The sequence below is a fragment of the Aquarana catesbeiana genome, linkage group LG13 (assembly GCF_042186555.1).
Source record: "Aquarana catesbeiana isolate 2022-GZ linkage group LG13, ASM4218655v1, whole genome shotgun sequence".
NCBI classification, from domain to species: Eukaryota; Metazoa; Chordata; class Amphibia; order Anura; family Ranidae; genus Aquarana; species Aquarana catesbeiana.
The window spans coordinates 237,609,389-237,633,984 of record NC_133336.1 but is presented as its reverse complement, the minus strand read 5'-3'; the positions used below and the strand labels follow the sequence as shown (position 1 = coordinate 237,633,984).

General features: G+C 44.8%; 1 protein-coding gene across 2 annotated transcripts in view; it reads left to right on the top strand.

The window, feature by feature from the left end:
• The first annotated feature begins 493 nt into the window (after positions 1-493).
• The window catches only part of BNIPL (BCL2 interacting protein like), a 43,755-nt gene continuing 19,652 nt past the window's right edge, over positions 494-24,596 (top strand). Inside the window, exon 1 of one of the 2 annotated variants that reach the window (XM_073609603.1) lies at positions 494-783. In XM_073609603.1, the coding sequence (XP_073465704.1) occupies positions 728-783 (56 nt within the window). In that variant the 5' untranslated portion in view covers positions 494-727. Of the gene's footprint in view, positions 784-4,065; positions 4,197-24,596 lie in introns of those variants that run through there. The other variant, XM_073609602.1, reaches the window with a different exon arrangement.

The window sequence follows — 24,596 nt, the reverse complement described above, 5'->3', positions numbered from 1 at the left end:
CCATAATATTATATTTTCCTATATCTGTCTATTTTATATGAATGAATATCATAACACCTGTAGAAACAATAGGAGACTACGTGCGGCAACTGGGGGTAGGGCCAAGCACTCAAATGGCATTCCAGTGAATCTGACCTAAGGCCAGTCTGGGTGAAACCCAACAGGCGGGGACTGTGGCTGAAGCCGGTATTTTCATAGCTTGATGTGGTTAACACTGACAGAAGTGTGGCTTGAACTTGTCTATCCATACACACAATTAGATGCCTTTGATGTGGTGCTGGTGGCATTGTAGTGCTATGATGTATATAATAAAATAAAAATTAACAAAAATACCTTTTCTGGAGAAAATGCTGCTCCAGGCTCCCTTCAGTGCTGCTTACCAATAAAAAGCTTAGGCCTGTGGTCATGTGATTTTTTTGTCGAAGAGGAGGGTCAAACTTAACCTTATCCAGTTGTCTACTTAGGCAAAGATCATGTGTTCACATGCCTAGGATTTTGGTCGCATGACCGGATCAAGGAGATGGCCTAAAGCAACGATATGTCACTGAATGATACGCCTTCTGTGATTTCGTCTACTGACGGAGGAGTCAGGAATGGCGGAGATGGCTGATAGGGCAACAGAACCAGTACAGGTATTTCAATGTGGTAGAACCAGTTTGTGAGAGGTGTGTGTTCCCTGAATAATGAGCAGAAGACTGTACTGCTGAAATCCTCCCGTACACCTCGAATGTCAGCGATGGAGGCCTGTCTGGATGGGGGAGAAGGAGGGTCACCACATCAAAGGTAGGTCCTTCAAAGCTGGGAGAGGGGAGACTTGTGTAGGATCAATAGTCAATGAGTAGATAGCTCCAGGTCATAGTAAATGTAAATGAATGAGGACTATAAGAGAGAGAGAATGCAGCCTATCCAATCACTAGAGAATGGTGACAACACTGAAAATGCAGCCTATCCATTCACTATAGGCCAGTGACATCACTGAGAATGCAGCCTATCCATTTACTAGAGATCGATGACATCACTGAGAATACAGCCTATCCATTCACTGGAGATCGATGACATCACTGAGAATACAGCCTATCCAATCACTAGAGATCGATGACATCACTGAGAATACAGCCTATCCATTCACTGGAGATCGATGACATCACTGAGAATACAGCCTATCCAATCACTAGAGATCGATGACATCACTGAGAATACAGCCTATCCATTCACTGGAGATCGATGACATCACTGAGAATACAGCCTATCCAATCACTAGAGATCGATGACATCACTGAGAATACAGCCTATCCATTCACTGGAGATCGATGACATCACTGAGAATACAGCCTATCCAATCACTAGAGATCGATGACATCACTGAGAATACAGCCTATCCATTCACTGGAGATCGATGACATCACTGAGAATACAGCCTATCCAATCACTAGAGACCGGTGATATCACTGAGAATACAGCCTATTCAATCACTATAGACCAGTGACATCACTGAGAATGCAGCCTATCCAATCACTAGAGATCGATGACATCACTGAGAATACAGCCTATCCAATCACTAGAGATCGATGACATCACTGAGAATACAGCCTATCCATTCACTAGAAAGTGGTGACATCACTTAGAATGCAGCCTATCCAATCACTAGGGACCGGTGACATCACTGAGAATGCAGCCTATCCATTCGCTAGAGATTGATGACATCACTGAGAATGAAGCCTATCCATTCACTAGAAAGTGGTGACATCACTCAGAATTAGGCCTATCCATTCACTAGAGAGCGGTGACATCACTTAGAATACAGCCTATCCATTCACTAGAGAGCGGTGACATCACTTAGAATGAAGCCTATCCAATCACTAGGGACCGGTGACATCACTGAGAATGCAGCCTATCCAATCACTAGAGATCGATGACATCACTGAGAATGAAGCCTATCGATTCACTAGAGAGTGGTGACATCACTTAGAATGCAGCCTATCCAATCACTAGAGATCGATGACATCACTGAGAATACAGCCTATCCAATCACTAGAGATCGATGACATCACTGAGAATACAGCCTATCCATTCACTAGAGAGTGGTGACATCACTTAGAATGCAGCCTATCCAATCACTAGGGACTGGTGACATCACTGAGAATGCAGCCTATCCATTCGTTAGAGATCGATGACATCACTGAGAATGAAGCCTATCCATTCACTAGAAAGTGGTGACATCACTGAGAATTAGGCCTATCCATTCACTAGAGAGCGGTGACATCACTTAGAATGAAGCCTATCCAATCACTAGAGACCGGTGACATCACTGAGAATGCAGCCTATCCATTCACTAGAGATCGATGACATCACTGAGAATGAAGCCTATCCAATCACTAGAGAGTGGTGACATCACTGAAATTGCAGCCTATCCAATCACTAGAGACCGGTGACATTACTGAGAATGCAGCCTATCCATTCACTAGAGATCGATGACATCACTGAGAATGAAGCCTATCCAATCACTAGAGAGCGGTGACATCACTTAGAATGCAGCCTATCCATTCACTATAGACCAGTGACATCACTGAGAATGCAGCCTATCCATTCACTAGAGATCGATGACATCACTGAGAATGAAGCCTATCCATTCACTAGAGAGCGGTGACATCACTTAGAATGCAGCCTATCCATTCACTATAGACCAGTGACATCACTGAGAATGCAGCCTATCCAATCACTAGAGATCGATGACATCACTGAGAATACAGCCTATCCATTCACTAGAGAGCGGTGACATCACTTAGAATGCAGCCTATCCAATCACTAGGGACCGGTGACATCACTGAGAATGCAGCCTATCCAATCACTAGAGATCGATGACATCACTGAGAATGAAGCCTATCCATTCACTAGAAAGTGGTGACATCTCTGAGAATACAGCCTATCGATTCACTAGAGAATGATGACATCACTTAGAATGAAGCCTATCCAATCACTGGAGAGTGGTGACATCACTGAGAATACAGCCTATCCATTCACTAGAGAGCGGTGACATCACTGAGAATGCAGCCTATCCATTCACTATAGACCAGTGACATCACTGAGAATGCAGCCTATCCAATCACTAGAGATCGATGACATCACTGAGAATGCAGCCTATCCAATACTAGAGACCAGCAATGTACCTTAGAATGTAGACAATCCATAGCTTGGTGCCGCGGATCTTCTGTGGCCTCTTTGCAGACATTTCTTGCCTATGATGCATTCCAGTGGTGTCCGGTTCCCTGATGGTGACATTAGTGGACCACGCCTACATAACCTGCTGAAACCGTCACTTTGGAGACTAAAAGTACAACTGCACACTTGTAGCGGCTCCTCTCCTGGACTCAAATGTCTTTCTCTGATTTCACTTCACACTGTGACCTTCTCCCAGCCCAGCATCATCTAGGCCTTTCCTCCCGCCCCTGACTGCCCCTGGCCCGCCCCTGACTGCCCCTGGCCCACCCCTGACTGCCCCTGGCCCGCCCCTTTCCTTCATTGGTTGTCAGTTTTTCCAACTTACAGAAAGCTCAGCATCCCATGTGGGTGGTCTGCATGTAAATACAGTCTAGGAATACCCACTTCTCCAGACTGACACCCACCCATCAAGGCATGTTTTCACATTTACATAACTCCTCCCACTGCTTACATCAGGGCTCTGGAGAGGAGCCAGTGATTTTATCAGGAAGCTCTGTACAGCCCCCTGCTGGCCCCTCCCACCCCCTGCCGGCCCCTCCCACCAGCCATGATCTGCCTGCATTGCATAGAGAAGCACAGAGATCCAGTGATAATATCACTGCATCTAAAATAAGCTGTTATGAAAACTGATTTTTATTTTAATCGATAAAAGAAGGAAGCAGGAAAGGCAAAATATATGCAGATAAAATTACTTTCATTTGCAACAATTGCATCCCGGATACAAAGGTGCAATGTTGTGCCTTGGGGTTCTGATGATATACATTCCCCGGCGGTGAATGTATACACACAGGGCTGAGCGCTCAGTCTATGTTTGTACAATGTCAGTACACAGTCCATTGTGCAGGTAGCAGGAGATGGGAGTTATTTGGGAGTGCCTAATTCTCAGTGCCCTGCCCTACCTCCCAGGTGATGTCAGCCATCGCACACAGCTTCTCATTATACACTGCTGGGCCTCCCTCATTACAAGTCCCTGCAAAGTAAGTATTACATTATATATACAACTCTTCTTACATCACAGAGAGACCGTCCCGGGAAACTTTGTGGTTCCTGATAATGAATGCTGATCAGCTCAATAGATCTCTTTTATTGGGAGGTTGTGATATAGTATAAAGAGAAATAGAGAAAATACACAAAATGTCATTTAGTAAATACTTCGGGGAATGATTGTAGTGTGTGGTGGGTCTGCAAACCCTTATAACTATTTGTTTCATTCATATATATATATATATATATATATATATATATATTTCACACACCCACCACTCCAATTGTGGTGTTGTCAGCTGGAGCCCATCTACAGTTCCAATAGACAAAAAGATACAAAATAGCTGCAGTACTCTTTAATATTGTTACACCTGAAGGATTAATAAACAAGAGCGCTATACTCTTCATTGTGCATATAAAAAAAAAATATAATATCATATATTACATAAATCTATATTTAGTAATATAATGTCTCAATCATTTTTATTATATGTAAAAAATAGAACATATTTTAAATATATTTATATTTATTACTTTTTTTCCATATATATTTATTTTTTAATAACTAAAAATCTTTAAAAAAAATGTTCTGTCTCTCACATATTTTTTTTTTATTCATTTTTATTGTTATCTCAGGGAATAAGAGAGAGAGAGAAAAATGAGAGAGAGAGAGAAAAAAAGTGTGTGTGTATATATGTGTGTATATATATATATATATATATATATATATAATCGCAATCATTTATTATATGTAAAGATATTTAAAGATTTATCTTTATTTATTAAATTACTATATATATATATATATATATATATATATATATATATATATATATATATATATATATATATATATATATATATATATGTATTTTTTTAATAAATAAAAATAAATCTTTAAAAAAATTTTCTATATTTTTTTACATATAATAAATGATTGCTATATATATATATATATATATATATATATATATATATATAATGTGTGTACTCACCATGCCTCTCAGCTATTTGCTGAGAGGCATGGTGAGTATTTTGCAGCTCTCATTTGTTTTTGAAAATGAAGAAAGACAAGAAAAAAAATGTTTTTTTTTCTTTTTTTAATTTTCAAAACTTTGTGACAAAAAGTGAGGTCTGCAAAATACTCACTATACCTCTCAGCAAATAGCTTGGGGTGTCTACTTTCCAAAATGGGGTCATTTGGGGGGGTTTTGCCACCTGGGCATTCCATGGCCTCAGAAACTGTGATAGGCAGTGAAGAGTGAAATCAAAAATTCACGCCCTTAGAAAGCCTGAAGGCGGTGCTTGGTTTTCGGGGTCTTGTACGCGGCTAGGCTCCCAAAAAGTCCCACACATGTGGTATCCCCGTACTCAGGAGAAGCAGCAGAATGTATTTTGGGGTGTAATTTCACATATTCCCATGGCATGTTTGAGCAATATATCATTTAGTGACAACTTTGTGCAAAAAAAAAAAAATTTGTCTCTTTCCTGCAACTTGTGTCACAATATAAAATATTCCATGGACTCGACATGCCTCTCAGCAAATAGCTTGGGGTGTCTATTTTCCAAAATGGGGTCATTTGGGGGGGGGTTTTGAACTGTCCTGGCATTTTATGCACAACATTTAGAAGCTTATGTCACACATCACCCACATCATCTAACCACTTGAAGACAAAGCCCTTTCTGACACTTTTTGATTACATGAAAAAATTATTTTTTTTTGCAAGAAAATTACTTTGAACCCCCAAACATTATATATAATTTTTTTAAAGCAAATGCCCTACAGATTAAAATGGTGGGTGTTTCATTTTTTTTTTTCACACAGTATTTTTCAAACGCATTTTTTGGGGAAAAAACACACTTTTTAAAATTTTAATGCACTAAAACACACTATATTGCCCAAATGTTTGATGAAATAAAAAAGATGATCTTAGGCCGAGTTCATGGATACCAAACATGACATGCTTTAAAATTGCGCACAAATGTGCAGTGGCAACAAAATAAATACATTTTTAAAAGCCTTTAAAAGCCTTTACAGGTTACCACTTTAGATTTACAGAGGAGGTCTACTGCTAAAATTACTGCCCTCGATCTGACCGTCGCGGTGATACCTCACATGCATGGTGCAATTGCTGTTTACATTTGACGCCAGACCTACGCTTGTGTTCGCCTTAGCGCGAGAGCAGGGGGGACAGGGGTGCTTTTTTTTTTTTTTTTTTTTCCTTTATTATTTTTTTGCTTTTTTATCTTATTTTTAAACTGTTCCTTTCATTTTTTTTTTTAATCATTTTTATTGTTATCTCAGGGAATGTAAATATCCCCTATGATAGCAATAGGTAGTGACAGGTACTGTTTTTTGAAAAAATTGGGGTCTATTAGACCCTAGATTTCTCCTCTGCCCTCAAAGCATCTGACCACACCAAGATCGGTGTGATAAAATGCTTCCCCAATTTCCCAATGGCGCTATTTACATCCGGCGAAATCTAAGTCATAAAATGCTCGTAGCTTCCGGTTTCTTAGGCCATAGAGATGTTTGGAGCCACTCTGGTCTCTGATCAGCTCTATGGTCAGCTGGCTGAATCACCGGCTGCATTCTCAGGTTCCCTGTTGAGACAGGAGAGCCAGAGAAAAACACGGAAGACGGTGGGGGGGGGGCATTCTCTCCCACTGCTTGTAAAAGCAGTCTAGAGGCTAATTAGCCACTAGGATTGCTTTTACATGAAAGCCGACCGCTGGCTGAAAAGAATGATACCAAGATGATACCTAAACCTGCAGGCATCATTCTGGTATAACCACTCAAAGTCGTGAATGGCGTACCTGAAGACAAAAAAATGGTTAACAATAAAGCACAGTAAACGGTAAAGTATAAAAAATTGCATACCTGAAAAGCAAACATGATAAAACATAATAACAATAAAACATTGCAGAATAGAATACAGTAAAAAAGAGCAGAACAATAGAGAGAATAGAGAGAGAGAGAGAGAACAATAAAACGACAACTATTATTTTTTATTTTATATTTTTGTTTGTGTTTTTTTTTTTTTTTACACTTTTTTTGTAACTGTAACTTTTATAACTGTAACCGGTTCCAGGTTCGGGTCTCTCAAAATGCGATGGCATCTTGGGAGACCCTGTGAAAGTGTGCCTAGTCTGTGCAATGCTGTACCCTACGCTAATACTCAACTAGTGAATGGTAGCGTTCAAAACATTCACCAATGCAAAGACCAGGATTGTCAGGACAGGAGGGACAATAATAGCGGGTGTCAGGCCTATATTCGCGCTTGCTGCAGACACAACATCTTTTTTGGGGGTTCGTTGGGTAGGGGTACTCGGGAGGACATAAAGAAAATGCCTCTCATGCAGCCGACTGCATTTGGTTGGGGATGTGAATGGGGGAAGTACGGGCGCTGCAGAAGTGGTGGGTTCCCAATTAGGATTGGCGAATGCAGCAGGAAGGGCACTATGGGCACGACGGGCCTGTGTTTGTCTTCTTGGTGGCAGCGGGACACTACTTGTGCTTGCCACCTCACCAGCTTGAACTGCACTTATGGGACTCGCCACGTCACCAAGTGTTACTGCAGTGCTGGTTTGACTACGACCGGGGTGTACTAGGCCGCTGGCGCTTGCCAGTTCACCAAAACGCTACCAAAAAAACTGTTAGCGATCGCAGGGATCAGGCCTGACTCTGCGAACGCTGCAGTTATGCGTTTAGTGTTTTGTAAGTGACAGTGATCGATCGATACTGCACTTGGGTGGGCTGGGCCGGGCCGGGCGGAGGGGCAAAACGCAGGTGCTAGCAGGTATCTGGGCTGATCCCGCTAACACTGCGTTTTTGGGAACCCTAAACTGCTGGGGACGCTAGTATAGATCTGATCGGATCAGTTATTGATGCGTTCAGATACTATACCACTAAGGGAGGCATATGCTGCGTGCGTGGGTGTTAGCGGTACTGGCGCTAATCTGACGCTGCTTGGGGCGACGCACATTACCGCCGGGTGATCAGGGGGCTAAACCTTTATTCGGTAATAAACGGCGGGTGCCCTGACACTATAAAAAATAAACGAACTAACCAGCGTCACCCGCAACGGTTATACGGTGATCAGTGGTGAAAGGGTTAACTAGGGGGCAATCAAGGGGTTAAAACATTTATTAGATAGTATATGGGGGTCCCTGTCGCTATAAAACGCTGACGGCGAACCTAAATATTTACCTCCCTAACTAACGTCACCAGCGACACTAATACAGCGATCAGAAAAATGATCACTTAGCGACACTGGTGACGGGGGGTGATCAAGGGGTTAAAACTTTATTAGGGGGGGTTTGGGGGGTATCTTAGACCTAAAGGGGGCTACCACTAACTGTCCCAACACTGTAACTGTCACAAACTGACACCAATACAGTAATCAGAAAAAAAAAAAAAAAACCTGCTTGGTGTCAGTTTGTGACAGGGGGGGGTGATCGGGGGGGCGATCGGGGGGGGGGGGGGGGGATCGGGGTGTTTTGTGTGCCTAGCATGTTCTACTGTGTGTGTGTGTGTTGTGCACTCACATTACAGTCTTCTCTCCTCGGCGCCGGAACGGAAAATACTGAGCCGAGGAGAGATGACATCATTTCCTCTGCCTCTGTGTACAATACAGAGGCAGGGAAATGATCCCATTGGCTGGGAGCGATCGCGAGGGGGGGGGCCACGAATGGATGGCCTCCCCCTCACCACCGATCGCCGGGGAGGATTTGCAGACCGCCATAGGCACCGGGGGGGGGGGGGGTCCGATCGGACCCCCCACCCGCGGGCAGGCAAGGACGTACCTGTAAGTCCTTTTGCCTGCCCGTGCCGCTCTGAGGACGTACATCGTTGTGCAGCGGTCGGCAACTGGTTAAAAAATGTATAATATATATATATATATATATATATATATGTTCTTTTTTACATATAATAAATATAATAATTGAGGAGAATATTTTATTATATTTTTTTTTCTCACAAAAAGTGAGTACACTCCTCACCTTTTTTGTAAATATTTTCTTCTATCTTTTCATGTGACAACACTGAAGAAATGACACTTGTCTACAATGTAAAGTAGTGAGTGTACAGCTTGTATAACAGTGTAAATTTGCTGTCCCCTCAAAATAACTCAACACACAGCCATTAATGTCTAAACCGCTGGCAACAAAAGTGAGTACACCCCTAAGTGAAAATGTCCAAATTGGGCCCAAAGTGTCAATATTTTGTGTGGCCACCATTATTTTCCAGCACTGCCTTAACCCTCTTGGACATGGAGTTCACCAGAGCTTCACAGGTTACCACTGGAGTCCTCTTCCACTCCTCCATGACGACATCACAGAGCTGGTGGATATTAGAGACCTTGCGCTCCTCCACCTTCCGTTTGAGGATGTCCCACAAATGTTCAATAGGGTTTAGGTCTGGAGACATGCTTGGCCAGTCCATCACCTTTACCCTCAGCTTCTTTAGCAAGGCAGTGGTCATCTTGGAGGTGTGTTTGGGGTCGTTATCATGTTGGAATACTGCCCTGCGGCCCAGTCTCTGAAGGGAGGGGATCATGCTCTTCTTCAGTATATCACAGTACATGTTGGCATTCATGGTTCCCCCAATGAACTGTAGCTCCCCAGTGCTGGCAGCACTCATGCAGTCCCAGACCATGACACTCCCACCACCATGCTTGACTGTAGACAAGACACACTTGTCTTTGTTCTCCTCACCTGGTTGCCCCCACACACGCTTGTCACCATCTGAACCAAATAAGTTTATCTTGGTCTCATCAGACCACAGGACATGGTTCCAGTAATCCATGTCCTTCGTCTGCTTGTCTTCATCAAACTGTTTGCGGGCTTTCTTGTGTATCATCTTTAGAAGAGGTTTCCTTCTGGGATGACAGCCATGCAGACCAATTTGATGCAGTGTGCGGCGTATGGTCTGAGCACTGACAGGCTGACCCCCCACCCCTTCAACCTCTGCAGCAATGCTGGCAGCACTCATACGTCTATTTCCCAAAGACAACCTCTGGATATGACGCTGAACACGTGACCTCAACTTTGGTCTACCATGGCGAGGCCTGTTCTGAGTGGAACCTGTCCTGTTATATCGCTGTATGGTCTTGGCCACCGTGCTGCAGCTCAATTTCAGGGTCTTGGCAATCTTCTTATAGCCTAGGCCATCTTTATGTAGAGCAACAATTCTTTTTTTCAGATCCTCAGAGAGTTCTTTGCCATGAGGTGCCATGTTAAACTTCCAGTGACCAGTATGAGAGAGTGAGAGCGATAAAACCAAATTTAACACACCTGCTCCCCATTCACACCTGAGACCTTGTAACACTAACGAGTCACATGACACCGGGGAGGGAAAATGGCTAATTGGGCCCAATTTAGACATTTTCACTTAGGGGTGTACTCACTTTTATTGTCAGCGGTTTAGACATTAATGGCTGTGTGTTGAGTTATTTTGAGGGGACAGCAAATTTACACTGTTATACAAGCTGTACACTCACTACGTTACATTGTAGACAAGTGTCATTTCTTCAGTGTTGTCACATGAAAAGATAGAATAAAATATTTACAAAAATGTGAGGGGTGTACTCACTTTTGTGAGATACTGGATATAATATATATATAGTAAGTAATAAATAACATTATATTTAAAATATGTTCTGTTTTTTTACATATAATAAATATAATGATTGAGGAGATTATATATATATATATAGATATATATATATATCTATATATATATCTATATAGATATATCTATATAGATATATATATAGATATATCTATATAGAGATAGATATATAGATATATCTATCTCTATATAGATATATATAGATATATCTATATATCTATATATCTAGATATATAGATATATAGATATATCTATATATATCTATATATATAATTTTTTTTTTTTTTTTTGGTGTGTTTAAACCTCATTTGGATCTATACATGTGCATAGACGTACTTTCTTCATACCATTAACCAGGTTTAGGATTTGGAATAGATGGTGTTAATAGCCATTGATCAAGTCTTTGTTAATACCTGTTGCTGAGCCATCAAAACATGTTAGATACACTTTGACGCATTACCATTGACATCTAGGTTCAACATTTTTGGGGGGTGCAAACAAACTGAAAAATACTGAAATACCCCCCCATCAATTATAGCCTAACTGTGCCCATCATATGCAGCCACGTATGCCCATCAAATGCAGCCACTTGTGCCCATCATATGCAGCCACTTGTGCCCACAGCCCCCCCCCCCCCCCCCTGCGTGGCTCTGGCAGAGGGGACTTAACACAGCAGCTCCTCCAGCGTGTCTCCTCCGCTCCTCTTCCTAAGCGCCAGGCATCCAATAGGGTGACCTGGTGCTTTGGCCAATCAGGAAACAGGTCTGCCGCCCTGCCTCCTGATTGGCGGGGAGGAAGGTTAGTGTGAAAATAGCGAAAATTAATTCGCTATCATCACACAATTGGATGCGATCAGGGCGCACTCTCTGCGCCCCGAGCTCACCCTATTTTGAAGCCTATTAGAGCCTCTGGCTCTAACCAGGTGCTTCAAAAAGTACAACCCCCCCCCCCCCCCCGCCATAGGAATTCATGCGTCCTGAAAGGGGCTGGGCACATGGATGGGTGGGCAGAGCCCGTGTGCCACTGTGTAGGACTGTCAATTTGCACAGCACTTTACATATATACAGTATATTGTACATTCACATCAGTCCTTGCCCTCAAGAAGCTTACAATCCAAGGTCCCTCTCTCGCATGAATACATACCGGGACCAATGTAATAAGACCCAGTTCACACTTATGTGACACAAGAATGTGTACAATAGTGCACATGTTTCAATAGTGCTTAAAAATGGCTGGTGCCCTCCATTCCAAATGCACCAGCCAACGCACATGCGCTAAATCCCACTACGACTTATGGTAACTTATTGCCATGCTTTGTAGTGTATTGCATTTAAGAAAATTAAAAGGAGCCCGGCTGCCCGCATTTCTATTAGGGCAGCCCATGGTAATGAATGTGTGACCAGGGGCCACTGATAAGGCAGTACAGCCCACCCTTCTGTACTGGGCCCGGGCACCATCCATTCAAAAGGGGGCCTGGGAACCTACTGAGCAGGATGGCCAACTGTACTTATTGCAGCCACCGTTCCTCTTCTCCCTCCCCCTGCAGGGCTGCCAGCTTCTCTTCCTCATTCTCCCTCCGGGTGCACTGCAGGGGGATTGGTCTTAGTACATGTTGCTGTCATGTTGCTGCTGCCCGGGCCCCCCGTTTTGCCCCTTTCACCTGCAGCACTTCTGGCTTCCCTCCTCTTCTCTCCCACCAGCAGCTGCTACGGGCACAAATTGGGGTTGTTTCAGGATAGAGAGTAGGGGAAGGGGCTGGTAAATATGTTATTTACTGGCCCCTTCCTTTCCTGAATGGACACAGTGAGCGATCAGTACCAATCACCACTGTGTTCATTCATTCATCACCGAAGCATAGTAAACTGTGTGAATGAGCAGAAAGCCTCATTAATCTTTGCTGCTGAGACTGCAAAGAAAGGGACTAATAAATCGATGTCCTCGGTCACTGTCCTCAGTCACTTTCGGCCAGGAATGGGGGGGCCCTGTCAAGTAGGCTTTATGGGGCCCCGTGATTTTTTCTAACAGCAGCCCTGTGTGTGACACACATAAATGAACAAAAACGCAGACGTAGGTGGTTGTACCTGCATGCGTGTAATGTTGAGCCTATCATCTACTAGGACCCCCAGGTCCTTTTCCATCCTAGATTCCCCAGAGGTTCTCCCCCTAGTCTATAGATTGCATTCATATTTTTGCCACCCAAATGCATTATTTTATATATTTGTACATTGAACCTCATTTGCCATGTAGTTGCCCACCCCATTAATTTGTTCAGGTCTTTTTGCAAGGTTTCCACATCCTGCGGAGAAGTTATTGCCCTGCTTAGCTTAGTATCGTCTGCAAATACAGAGATTGAACTGTTTATCCCATCCTCCAGATCGTTTATGAACAAATTAAATAGGATTGGTCCCAGCACAGAACCCTGGGGGACCCCACTACCCACCCCTGACCATTCCGAGTACTCCCCATTTATCACCACCCTCTGAACTCGCCCTTGTAGCCAGTTTTCAATCCATGTACTCACCCTATGGTCCATGCCAATGGACCTTTTGTACAGTAAACGTTTTTGGGGAACTGTGTCAAATGCTTTGCAAAATCCAGATACACCACGTCTACGGGACTTCCTTTATCTAGATGGCAACTCACCTCCTCATAGAAGGTTAATAGATTGGTTTGGCAAGAACGATTCTTCATGAATCCATGCTGATTACTGCTAATGATATCATTCTTATTACTAAAATCTTGTATATAGTCCCTTATCATCCCCTCCAAGAGTTTACATACTATTGATGTTAGGCTAATTGGTCTGTAATTCCCAGGGATGTATTTTGGGCCCTTTTTAAATATTGGTGCTACATTGGCTTTTCTCCAATCAGCTGGTACAATTCCAGTCAGTAGACTGTCAGTAAAAATTAGGAACAACGGTCTGGCAATTACTTGACTGAGTTCCCTAAGTACCCTCGGATGCAAGCCATCTGGTGATTTATTAATGTTAAGTTTCCCACCCAGCCTTGGTCGCACCTGTGGGTATTGAAGCAGGCTGATCGCCAGTGTCTCTTATGGGAAGATAATGACACGGGTTCAGTATTACTTTGTATATATATAAAACACGTTTCTGGCTATTTTGTAAACATTTCTGTATTATTATCATACGTTGTTCTGTAATCTGTAGACTTGTTCCCATTCTGTCACTGTTTCCTTCCCAATGTTGTTGTTTTTCTAAGTAGCTCATTTTGGGTGTTTGTATGTGACAGATTTTTCATTAGGGACCCCTGTCAAGGTAAAAACTGGAGAGTTTTCCGCACATTGAAGAGATCTCCTCTCATTCCCTGTTGTGTCTCTGGGAGATGAAGTAAAAATTAAAGCTGAAGGCTTTATTTTTGAATAAATAAAACCTTTTTAATTTTCATGACATGACAAGAAGAGGGGAACCTACCCTCGAAACGCGTCAACCATTCCCTACGCTGGGATTGGTGCAGTGGACCAGGGTGTTCGGGTCACTGCGGATATTGATGAGCTTGATATCATGGGCTGTTTTGTGAACACATCTGCTTAATTTCTTTAATAAAAAAGGGGTTTTTAAGGTAATGTGCAAACAGGGCTGCCATCGGGGGGGTACAGCCAGTACATATGTAAGGGGCCCAGCGTCTGAGGGGCCATCTTTAACTGGGGGCCATCTAATGCTCTCCCACCTTTCCTGCCCCCTTTTCACCTGTTATAATGCCCTCTGCCTTTCCTGCTGCCCCCTAACCTGTGACGCTGCCCCCCCTCACGTGCCCCGCTGCCCCTCTTCCATGAAACTTCCCCCTCCTGTCCTGCTGCCCCCCACAACACTTCCCCCTCCAGTTCTGCTGCCCCCTTTTATCTGTCTGTCCCCCTCCTGTCACGCTGCCCCTCTCCTGTGTCACTCCACCCTTCTGTCTCCCTGCCCCCTGCTAACACACTGCCCCCCACTTGTCCCACTTCCCCCCCCTCCTGTGGTAGGAAGAGATGGGACTGAAGGAGGAGGAGGACATGGGATGGATGAAATGGGACTGTGGGAGGAAAGGGATGGAGGAGATGGGACAGGAGGAGGAGGACATGGGATAGAAGAGATGGGACTGGTGAATGAGGAGGCTAAGGGATGGAACTGGAGTAGGAGTACATGGGATGGAGGAGATGGGACTGCAGGAGGATGAGGACGTGGGATGGAAGAGATGGGACTGGAGGAGGAGGAGGACATGAGATGGATGAAATGGGACTATGGGAGGAAAGGGATGGAGGAGATGGGACAGGAGGAGGAGGACATGGGATAGAAGAGATGGGACTAGTGAAGGAGGAGGCTAAGGGATGGAGCTGGAGATGGAGTACATGGGATGGAGGAGATGGGACTGCCGGAGGATGAGGACGTGGGATGGAAGAGATGGGACTGGAGTAGGAGTACATGGGATGGAGGAGATGGGACTGCAGGAGGATGAGGACATGGGATGGAAGAGATGGGACTGGAGTAGCAGTACATGGGATGGAGGAGATGGGACTGCGCCCCGAGCCCACCCACTTGCGTGACAATAGCAAATTAATATTCACTATTGTCTTCCTGATTCTCTTTCTGGCCAATTGGGTCACAGGAACTGCCTCCTGATTGGGCAGAAAGAGCATCAGGAAGACAATAGTGAATATCAATTCATTATTAATATTATTCAGTATTATTGTCACACAAGTGGGTGGGCACGAGCGCAGTGCTCTTCACCCCCGAGCCCACCTTTTTTTTTTAAAGCTATTTAGAGTCTTAGGGACAGGGGGACAGTCTTAGGGACAGGGGGTCTTAGGGTTTGGTGTAAGTTTGCTGCCCCCCCAAAAAAAAATATATTAAGCATCGGTCACCACTGCTGGTGCGCCCTCTGTTTTTATTTTTCCAATTTTCTTTGTGGGCTTCCCCAGTCCTCAGGGGGCTGCAAAGTCTTGCCCAGCTTCAAGTTGTTCGAAGACCTAAGGTCCTCTATTTCTGGAACATCCACCTTGAGCGCAGGAGGTCGTTCGGTCATCTTAGAACTCATCACTGGGTCTCACTGGGTGTGATTGGTGGGAGGGGCTGTACAGAGCTTCCTGAGAACATTACAGCCTCAGTCCTCCTCTGAAGAACCCCCAGACCCTGAGGCAAGCAGTGGGAGGAGTTATGCAAATAACAAAACGCCTTGATGGTTGGATGTCAGTGTGGAGAGTTGGGCGGTCCATTTGCATGCAGACCGCCCACATGCTGAGCCTCCATGATTTGAAAGAACGAAAATCAAATTAATGAAAGAAGTGGGCTGGGGGGGGGGGGGGGAATATGCAAATATCTAAATACCTTGACAGGTAGGAAGGGCCAGGAGAAGGGGTGGGCAGGAGGGACGGTTGCCCTGGGCACAATGTGTTTACTGTAAGAATTGGGGGTGCCTTCCTTGTGCTGCAAGGCTGACAGGAGTAGTGATTTTGACAAGCGAGTGACTGCTGAGCGTAGGATCCCCCATGAACGGGGGAGGGGGGGTGCTAGGCAGGCTACATTTGCATTAACACTCATGTGATGCTGAGCCTCCATGATTGAAAAGACTGAAATCCAGTGAATGTGGGGCGGACCCAGGGACACTCAGGCTGGGGAGGAAAGAGCTAGATGATGCTGGATGTCTTCCAGCCAAGATGAGGTGGGCTCTTATCTGATTTGCTGCAGCTTCTAATGCACATGGTGAGAAACTCGCAGTGTGCGGTGTAATTTAGAGTAAGCCGTTTCAGTCCAGGAGAGGACGCCGGCACAAGTGTGCAAGACTGAAGGTCAGGTTTAGTCAACCACAAGGGAGCCAATAAGATAAGTCCATTGTTGGTTTACATACATTTATTTGTAACAATGTAGTAATTGCTTTATAAACATTTCCAGGTAAGGGGTTGGGCCTTCTCTTGTATTTACACACAGGCGGTATCTTCTGTCGGTGTCGTATTTCACCACACCTGCCGGGACAGGATTGTGATTGCCGGTGTTCTGCCATATAGTGTCCTCGTATCAGATAGTGTCCGCCTCGTACTGCGCAGGCGCAGCGCCTGCGCAGTACGGAGGAGCAGGAGATGCCGAAAATGCCCGAAGTTGATCAGCTGACCATCAGCTGTACACGGCGCTCGGGCACCTGTTAGCAATGGCAGTGTAAGAGGGCCCCTCGCGGGCTCGCTTCGCTCGCCACGCTTCGGGCACGGCCTCGCTGCGCTCGGCAAATATTTATTCTAACTCTATGTCCACTTGGATAGTAGGGAATGATCCTGGACATAGGGTAAGAATAAATGCGCAGGCGCCGTGTACAGCTGACGATCAGCTGTTGAACTTCGGAGACTTTCGGCGTCTCTTTTGTCCTCCGTACTGCGCCTGCGCAGTACAGGGAGGACACTATATGATAGGGGACTGAATTCGATAAGACACCGGCAGAGACTTGTGTGGATGATCTCACCGCAATCTGTTCATCTTCCTGTGTGTGTTCTGTACAGGGATCTGGAAAATGCTCTTCAAGGAAAAAAAATATGTTAGCTGACAATGCCACCCCCCTGTGCTGACATTGCCGCCCCCCCTTGATGAAATTGCCGCCCCCCCCCCCCTTGCTGACAATGCTGCCCCCCTGCTGATAACAATGCTAGTTTCCTGCTGACATTGCTCCCCCCCTTGCTGACATTGCCCCCCCCTTGCTGACATTGCTGCCCCCCCCTGCTGACATTGCTGCCCCCCCTTGCTGACATTGCTGCCCCCCCCTGCTGACATTGCTGCCCCCCCCTTGCTGACATTGCCCCCCCCCCCTTGCTGACATTGCTGCCCCCCCTTGCTGACATTGCTGCCCCCCCTTGCTGACATTGCTGCCCCCCCCTGCTGACATTGCTGCCCCCCCCTTGCTGACATTGCTGCCCCCCCCTGCTGACATTGCTGCCCCCCTGCTGATGACAATGCTAGTTTCCTGCTAACAATGCTGACCCCCCCCTTGCTGACAATGCTGCCCACTGGCTGACAGTGCTGCCCCCCTGCTGACAATGCTGCCCCCTTGCTGACATTGCTGCCCCCCCTTGCTGACATTGCTGCCCCCCCTTGCTGACATTGCTGCCCCCCCCCCCTTGCTGACATTGCTGCCCCCCCCTTGCTGACATTGCTGCCCCCCCCTGCTGACATTGCTGCCCCCCCCCTTGCTGACATTGCTGCCCCCCCCTTGCTGACATTGCTGCCCCCCCCTTGCTGACATTGCTGCCCCCCTTGCTGACAATGCTGCCCCCTGCTGACAACAATGCTGCCCCCCTGCTGATGACAATGCTAGTTTCCTGCTAACAATGCTGCCCCCCCCCCCCTTACTGACAATGCTGCCCCCTTGCTGACATTGCTGCCCCCCCCTTGCTGACATTGCTGCCCCCCCCCGCTGACGACAATGCTGCCCCCCCTTGCTGACCATGCTAGTTTCCTGTGACAAGGCTGCCCCCCTTGCTGACAATTCTAGTTTCCTGGCTGTCTTGGCACATGGATATGTAGAATATAATACTTCTGTTTTCAGGACAGATGATTTAACAGAGAGGATTACATACCTTACCTAGCTGTCACATTAATAACCATTAATACAGTAATAAAAAGAATTTAATTGCATTTTTTTGCCTGACACACGTTAAAGTCACCGTCTGATCGACTGTGGAGGACGTTCCAAAGTTTTTACAACACAAAGCCACATAGAGAACTCTCTATAGCTTGTTTACTAAATGGAAGCGATGGGGTCAATTTATTAATCGCTGTGCGGAAGTCTCAAAGATTTTCTCAGCCATCACAAATAATCCGCAGAATTTTCCTAATAAGTTTGCTTGCTTTGATCGTCGGCTCCATCTAGTGGCCAACGTTTGGGTATTTTCCTGTTTTGAGGTATTTCCAGGCAAATACGACCTTAAGGCCACTAGGTGGAGCTGACAATCATAGCAAATAAACATATTAGGCAGCACATTGGGATGATTTGTGACAGCTGTGTGAATGCTGGAGAGAAAGCCAGCTCCATAAAGACATGGTTTAACCAGTTTGGTGTGGAAGAACTCAAGTGGCTTTCACAGAGCCCTGACCTCAACCCTACTGAACACCTTTGGGATAAATTGGGACATCAATTACACACCAGGTCTTCTCACCCAACATCAGTACCTGACCTTACCAATGGTGACCAGCTCTCTAAAGACATGGTTTGATATTGAGGAACTCAATTGGCCTCCACAGAGCCATGACCTCGACCCTACTGAAGATCTTTGACCAGTTTGGTGTGGAGGAACGCAAGTCATCTGCACAGAGCCCTGACCTCAATCCTACTGAACACCTTTGGGATAAATTGGGACATCAATTGCAAGCCAGGTCTTCTCATCCAACATCCGTACCTGACCTCACCAATGGTGACCAGCTCCCTAAAGACATGGTTTGGTGTTGAGGAACTCAATTGGCCTCCACAGAGCCATGACCTCGACCCTACTGAACATCATTGACCAGTTTGGTGTGGAGGAACTCAAGTCATCTGCACAGAGGCGTGACCTCAACCCTACAAGAACATCTTTGGGATGATTTGAAACACTGATTGTCAGGTCTTCTCATCCAACATCAATGTCCACTGCCAGACCAGTGACGTTCCTCCTATATCCCTTGACTTCGAGTGGCTATGCGGTACTTTAACGTAGAATACCGGGGTTATGGGGCAGCAGATAGCTTGCGCCGATCACTTTTATTGGCGGCTGGAGAGGTCTCGTCTTCGAACAGACCCCCCCCCCCCCATTCCTGCCATGCTACGGACGTCTCTGCTGCTTTCTGGAGCTGTCTGTAGCGGCGGAGACGATCTGATCCTGTCCCCTCAGTAGCATGGAGCCAAGTGAGGGAATGATGGCCTTCGCTTGGCTCCATAACATTGGATGACGGAAGCGACGTCAAACATCGCTTCCGCCCAATAGGGGAATTTTTTAGCCCAATTTTTTTTTTTTTTTGAAGGCATTTATTTATTTATGTTTTTATTTTTTTTTAAATGCATTCAAGTGTAAATATGAGATCTGAGGTCTTTTTGTCCCCAGATCTCACATTAAAGAGGTCCTGTCATGCTTTTTTTCTATTACAAAAGATGTTTACATTCCTTGTAACATAAAAGTGACCCAATTTTTTTTTTTTTTTAAAAAGGACGGTGTAAAAATATAAAGTAAAATAAATAAGAACAAAAAAAAATTTTAAGCGCCCATCCCGCCGAGCTCAGAAGCGAACGCATACGTAAGTCGCACCCGCGTATGAAAATGGTGTTTAAACCACACATGGGAGGTATCGCCGCAATCATTAGAGCAAGAGCAATAATTCTAGAAAAAGACCCCCTCTGTAACTCAAAACTACGAACCTGCAGAAATATTTAAGCGTCACCTATGGAGATTTTTAAGGGTCAGCGTTTGTCGCCATTCCACGAGCGGGCGCAATTTTGAAGCGTGACATGTTGGGTATCAATTTACTCGGCTTAAAATTATCTTTCACAATATAAAAAAAATTGGGCTAAGTTTACAGGTGTCTTATTTTTTTAATTCAAAAAAGTGTATTTTTTCCAAAAAAATTGCACTTGTAAGACCGCTGCGCAGATACGGTGTGACAAAGTATTGCAACGACCGCCATTTTATTCTCTAGGGTGTCTGAAAAAAAATATACAATGTTTGGGGGTAATTTTCTAGCAAAAAAAAAATAAAATAAATGATTTTAACTTGTAAACAAGTTTGAAAAATAGGCCTGGTCCTTAAGTGGTTAAATAAAAAATAAAAAAATAATAATAAAAAAAAGTATTTTTTCCCCAAAAAATTGTGTTTGAAAAACTGCTGTGGAAATACGGTGTGACATAAAGTATTGGAACGACCGCCATTTTATTCTTTAGAGTGTCTGACAAAAGATATACAATGTTTGGGGGTAATTTTCTAGCAAAAAAAAAAATTATTTTAACTTGTAAACAACAAGTTTGAAAAATAGGCCTGGTCCTTAAGTGGTTAAATAAAAAAAATAAAAAATAATAATAATAAAAAAGTGTAATTTTTTTTCCCCAAAAATTTGTGTTTAAAAAACTGCTGTGCAAATACGGTGTGACATAAAGTATTGGAACGACCGCCATTTTATTCTCTAGGGCTGTGGTTCTCAACTCCTGTCCTCGGTACCCACTAACAGACCAAGTTTGCTAGATAACTGAAATACATCACAGGTGATATAATTTTCTGCTCAGTGATTGCAGTATTCTAGTCTGCATCTCCCCAAGGTAATACTTAAAATCTGGCCTGTTAGTGGGCCCTGAGGACAGGAGTTGAGAACCACTGCTCTGGGGTGTCTGAAAAAAAATATACAATGTTTGGGGGTAATTTTCTAGCAAAAAAAAAAAAAAAAGATTTTAACTTGTAAACGACAAGTTTGAAAAATAAGCCTGGTCCTTAAGTGGTTAAATAATAATAAAAAAATAATAATAATAATAAAAAAAAAATGTATTTTCCCCCAAAAATTGGTGTTTGAAAAACTGCTGTGCAAATACGGTGTGACATAAAGTATTGGAACGACCGCCATTTTATTCTGTAGGGTGTCTGAAAAAAAATATACAATGTTTGGGGGTAATTTTCTAGCAAAAAAAAAAAAAGATTTTACTTGTAAACAACAACCTGGTCCTTAAGTGGTTAAATTATTAAAAAAAATAATAATAATGATAAAAAAAGTGTCTTTTTTTTCCCCAAAAAAATTGTGTTTGAAAAACTGCTGTGCAAATACTGTGTGACACAAAAAATTGCAAAACCCACCAATTTATTCTCTAGGGTCTCTGCTTTAGAAAAAAAATATATAATATTTGGGGGTTCTTCGTAATTTTCTAGCAAAACCTATTGATTGTTACATGATCTGGAAGTTGCTATTACATGCATTTTTTTTTTTTTGTTTTTTTTTTTATGTTGGATCTCACTGCCAGCTTGTAGCAGCAGGAGTTGGCATTCATGAGTATTTAATGGCGCCGGGTGCGTGAGCTCAAGTCACAATTCCTCACCCTCTTCTCATACCAATGGTTTGTCCGCTGCAGAAAAAACATTTGTATGATTGCGTCCTCATACAGTTATTTTGCTGTCCTTTATTAATTGACTGCTGTGACAGCGGTCTGAAGATATAATTGGTCGTTTTTGATTATTAATGATGAATAATGAGACTTTAATCACATCCTCTCCACCAATAAAATCTGTGATCTCATCCTTAGACTGTCTATAATGACTTTACTCACCGGAAATTCATAGCAGGACATTTTATTCTGTAGGAATGCATTCAATGATGTCATTTAGGATTTGTATTACTTTCTTTGGGTGTAGCTCTTGCAGATGCGCTCTCTCCCCCCCCCCCCCCCCCCCCCGCTCTCCCCGCTCCTACGGTTGGTAATTCCTATTTGTTTAAGTTGGTACGTGTCCCCCCCCCCATGGCAGTGCCCAGCTTCCCATGCCTGTTGCTTGACAATAGCTTGCTTATTAGACTAGCACTTGACAAATTTTGCTTTGAATCTAGAAACCAGCTAAAAAAAAGTTAGGAGCCATTTTTAACCACTTGCCTACCGGGCACTTTCAACCACTCCCCCCCCCCCCCCCCCCTCTTTCCTACCCAGACCAATTTTTAGTTTTCTTCGCTGTCGCACTTTGAATGACAATTGCGCGGTCATACTACACTGTACCCATATGATATTTTTATCATTTTTTTCCACACAAATAGAGCTTTCTTTTAGTGCTATTTAATCGCCACTAGGGTTTTTATGTTTTGCTAAACAAATAAAAAAAGACAGAAAATTTTGAAACCAAAACTTTTTCTTCTATTATAAAATTTTGCAAATAAGTAATTGTTCACTGATGTGCCCTTGTGAGGCTGTACTGATGTGCCCTTGTGAGGCTGCACTAATGTGCCCTTGTGAGTTTGCACTGATGTGCCCTTGTGAGGCTTGTGTACTGATGTGCCCTTGTGAGGCTTGTGTACTGATGTGCCCTTGTGAGGCTTGTGTTCTGATATGCCCTTGTGAGGCTTGTGTTCTGATATGCCCTTGTGAGGTTGCACTGATGTGCCCTTGTGAGGCTTGTGCACTGATGTGCCCTTGTGAGGCTTGTGTACTGATGTGCCCTTGTGAGGCTTGTGTTCTGATATGCCCTTGTGAGGTTGCACTGATGTGCCCTTGTGAGGCTTGTGCACTGATGTGCCCTTGTGAGGCTTGTGCACTGATGTGCCCTTGTGAGGCTTGTGCACTGATGTGCCCTTGTGAGGCTTCACTGATGGTCTTCACTGATGGGCACTTATAGGCTGCACTGATGTGCCCTTGTGAGGCTGCACTGATGTGCCCTTGTGAGGCTGCACTAATGTGCCCTTGTGAGGCTGCACTAATGTGCCCTTGTGAGGCTGCACTGATGTGCCCTTGTGAGGCTGCACTGATGTGCCCTTGTGAGGCTGCACTGATGTGCCCTTGTGAGGCTGTACTGATGTGCCCTTGTGAGGCTGTACTGATGTGCCCTTGTGAGGCTGTACTGATGTGCCCTTGTGAGGCTGCACTAATGTGCCCTTGTGAGGTTGCACTGATGTGCCCTTGTGAGGCTTGTGTACTAATGTGCCCTTGTGAGGCTTGTGTACTAATGTGCCCTTGTGAGGCTTGTGTACAGGGGTGGACTGATAATTCATGGGGCCCCCGGGCAATAGGAGGTTATGGGGCCCCCAGGCAATCAGAGATTATGGGGCCACACAGTATACACACACACAGTATACAATCACACAGTATACACATACATGTACACACAGTATACACAGACAGATGAAAAAAAACACATATTTATACATACTGTCCCTGGTTTTACTGAGGCTGGCAACCCTGATGGGGCCCCCTAGTGGCCCAGGGCCCTCGGTCAGTGCCCGAGTGGCTCAATGGTCAGTCCGCCCCTGCTTGTGTACTAATGTGCCCTTGTGAGGCTTGTGTACTGATGTGCCCTTGTGAGGCTTGTGTACTGATATGCCCTTGTGAGGCTTGTGTTCTGATGTGCCCTTGTGAGGTTGCACTGATGTGCCCTTGTGAGGCTTGTGCACTGATGTGCCCTTGTGAGGCTTGTGCACTGATGTGCCCTTGTGAGGCTTCACTGATGGTCTTCACTGATGGGCACTTATAGGCTGCACTGATGTGCCCTTGTGAGGCTGCACTGATGTGCCCTTGTGAGGCTGCACTAATAGGCTTCACTGATGTGAGCTTGTGAGGCTTCACTGATGTGAGCTTGTGAGGCTGCACTGATGTGCGCTTGTGAGGCTGCACTGATGTGCGCTTGTGAGGCTGCACTGATGTGCGCTTGTGAGGCTGCACTGATGTGCGCTTGTGAGGCTGCACTGATGTGCGCTTGTGAGGCTGCACTGATGGGCTGCACTGATGTGCCCTTGTGAGGCTGCACTGATGTGCCCTTGTGAGGCTGCACTGATGTGCCCTTGTGAGGCTGCACTGATGTGCCCTTGTGAGGCTGCACTGATGTGCCCTTGTGAGGCTGCACTGATGTGCCCTTGTGAGGCTGCACTGATGTGCCCTTGTGAGGCTGCACTGATAGGCTTCACTGATGGGCACTTATAGGTTGCACTGATGTGAGCTTGTGAGGCTGCACTGATAGGCTTCACTGATGGGCACTTATAGGCTGCACTGATGCGGCTGCGCTAATGGGTACTGATGGGCTGCACTGATGATTAGTGCTCGATCAGTGTAAATATCCTGTCACAGGATTGACGGTTATCAGCTTT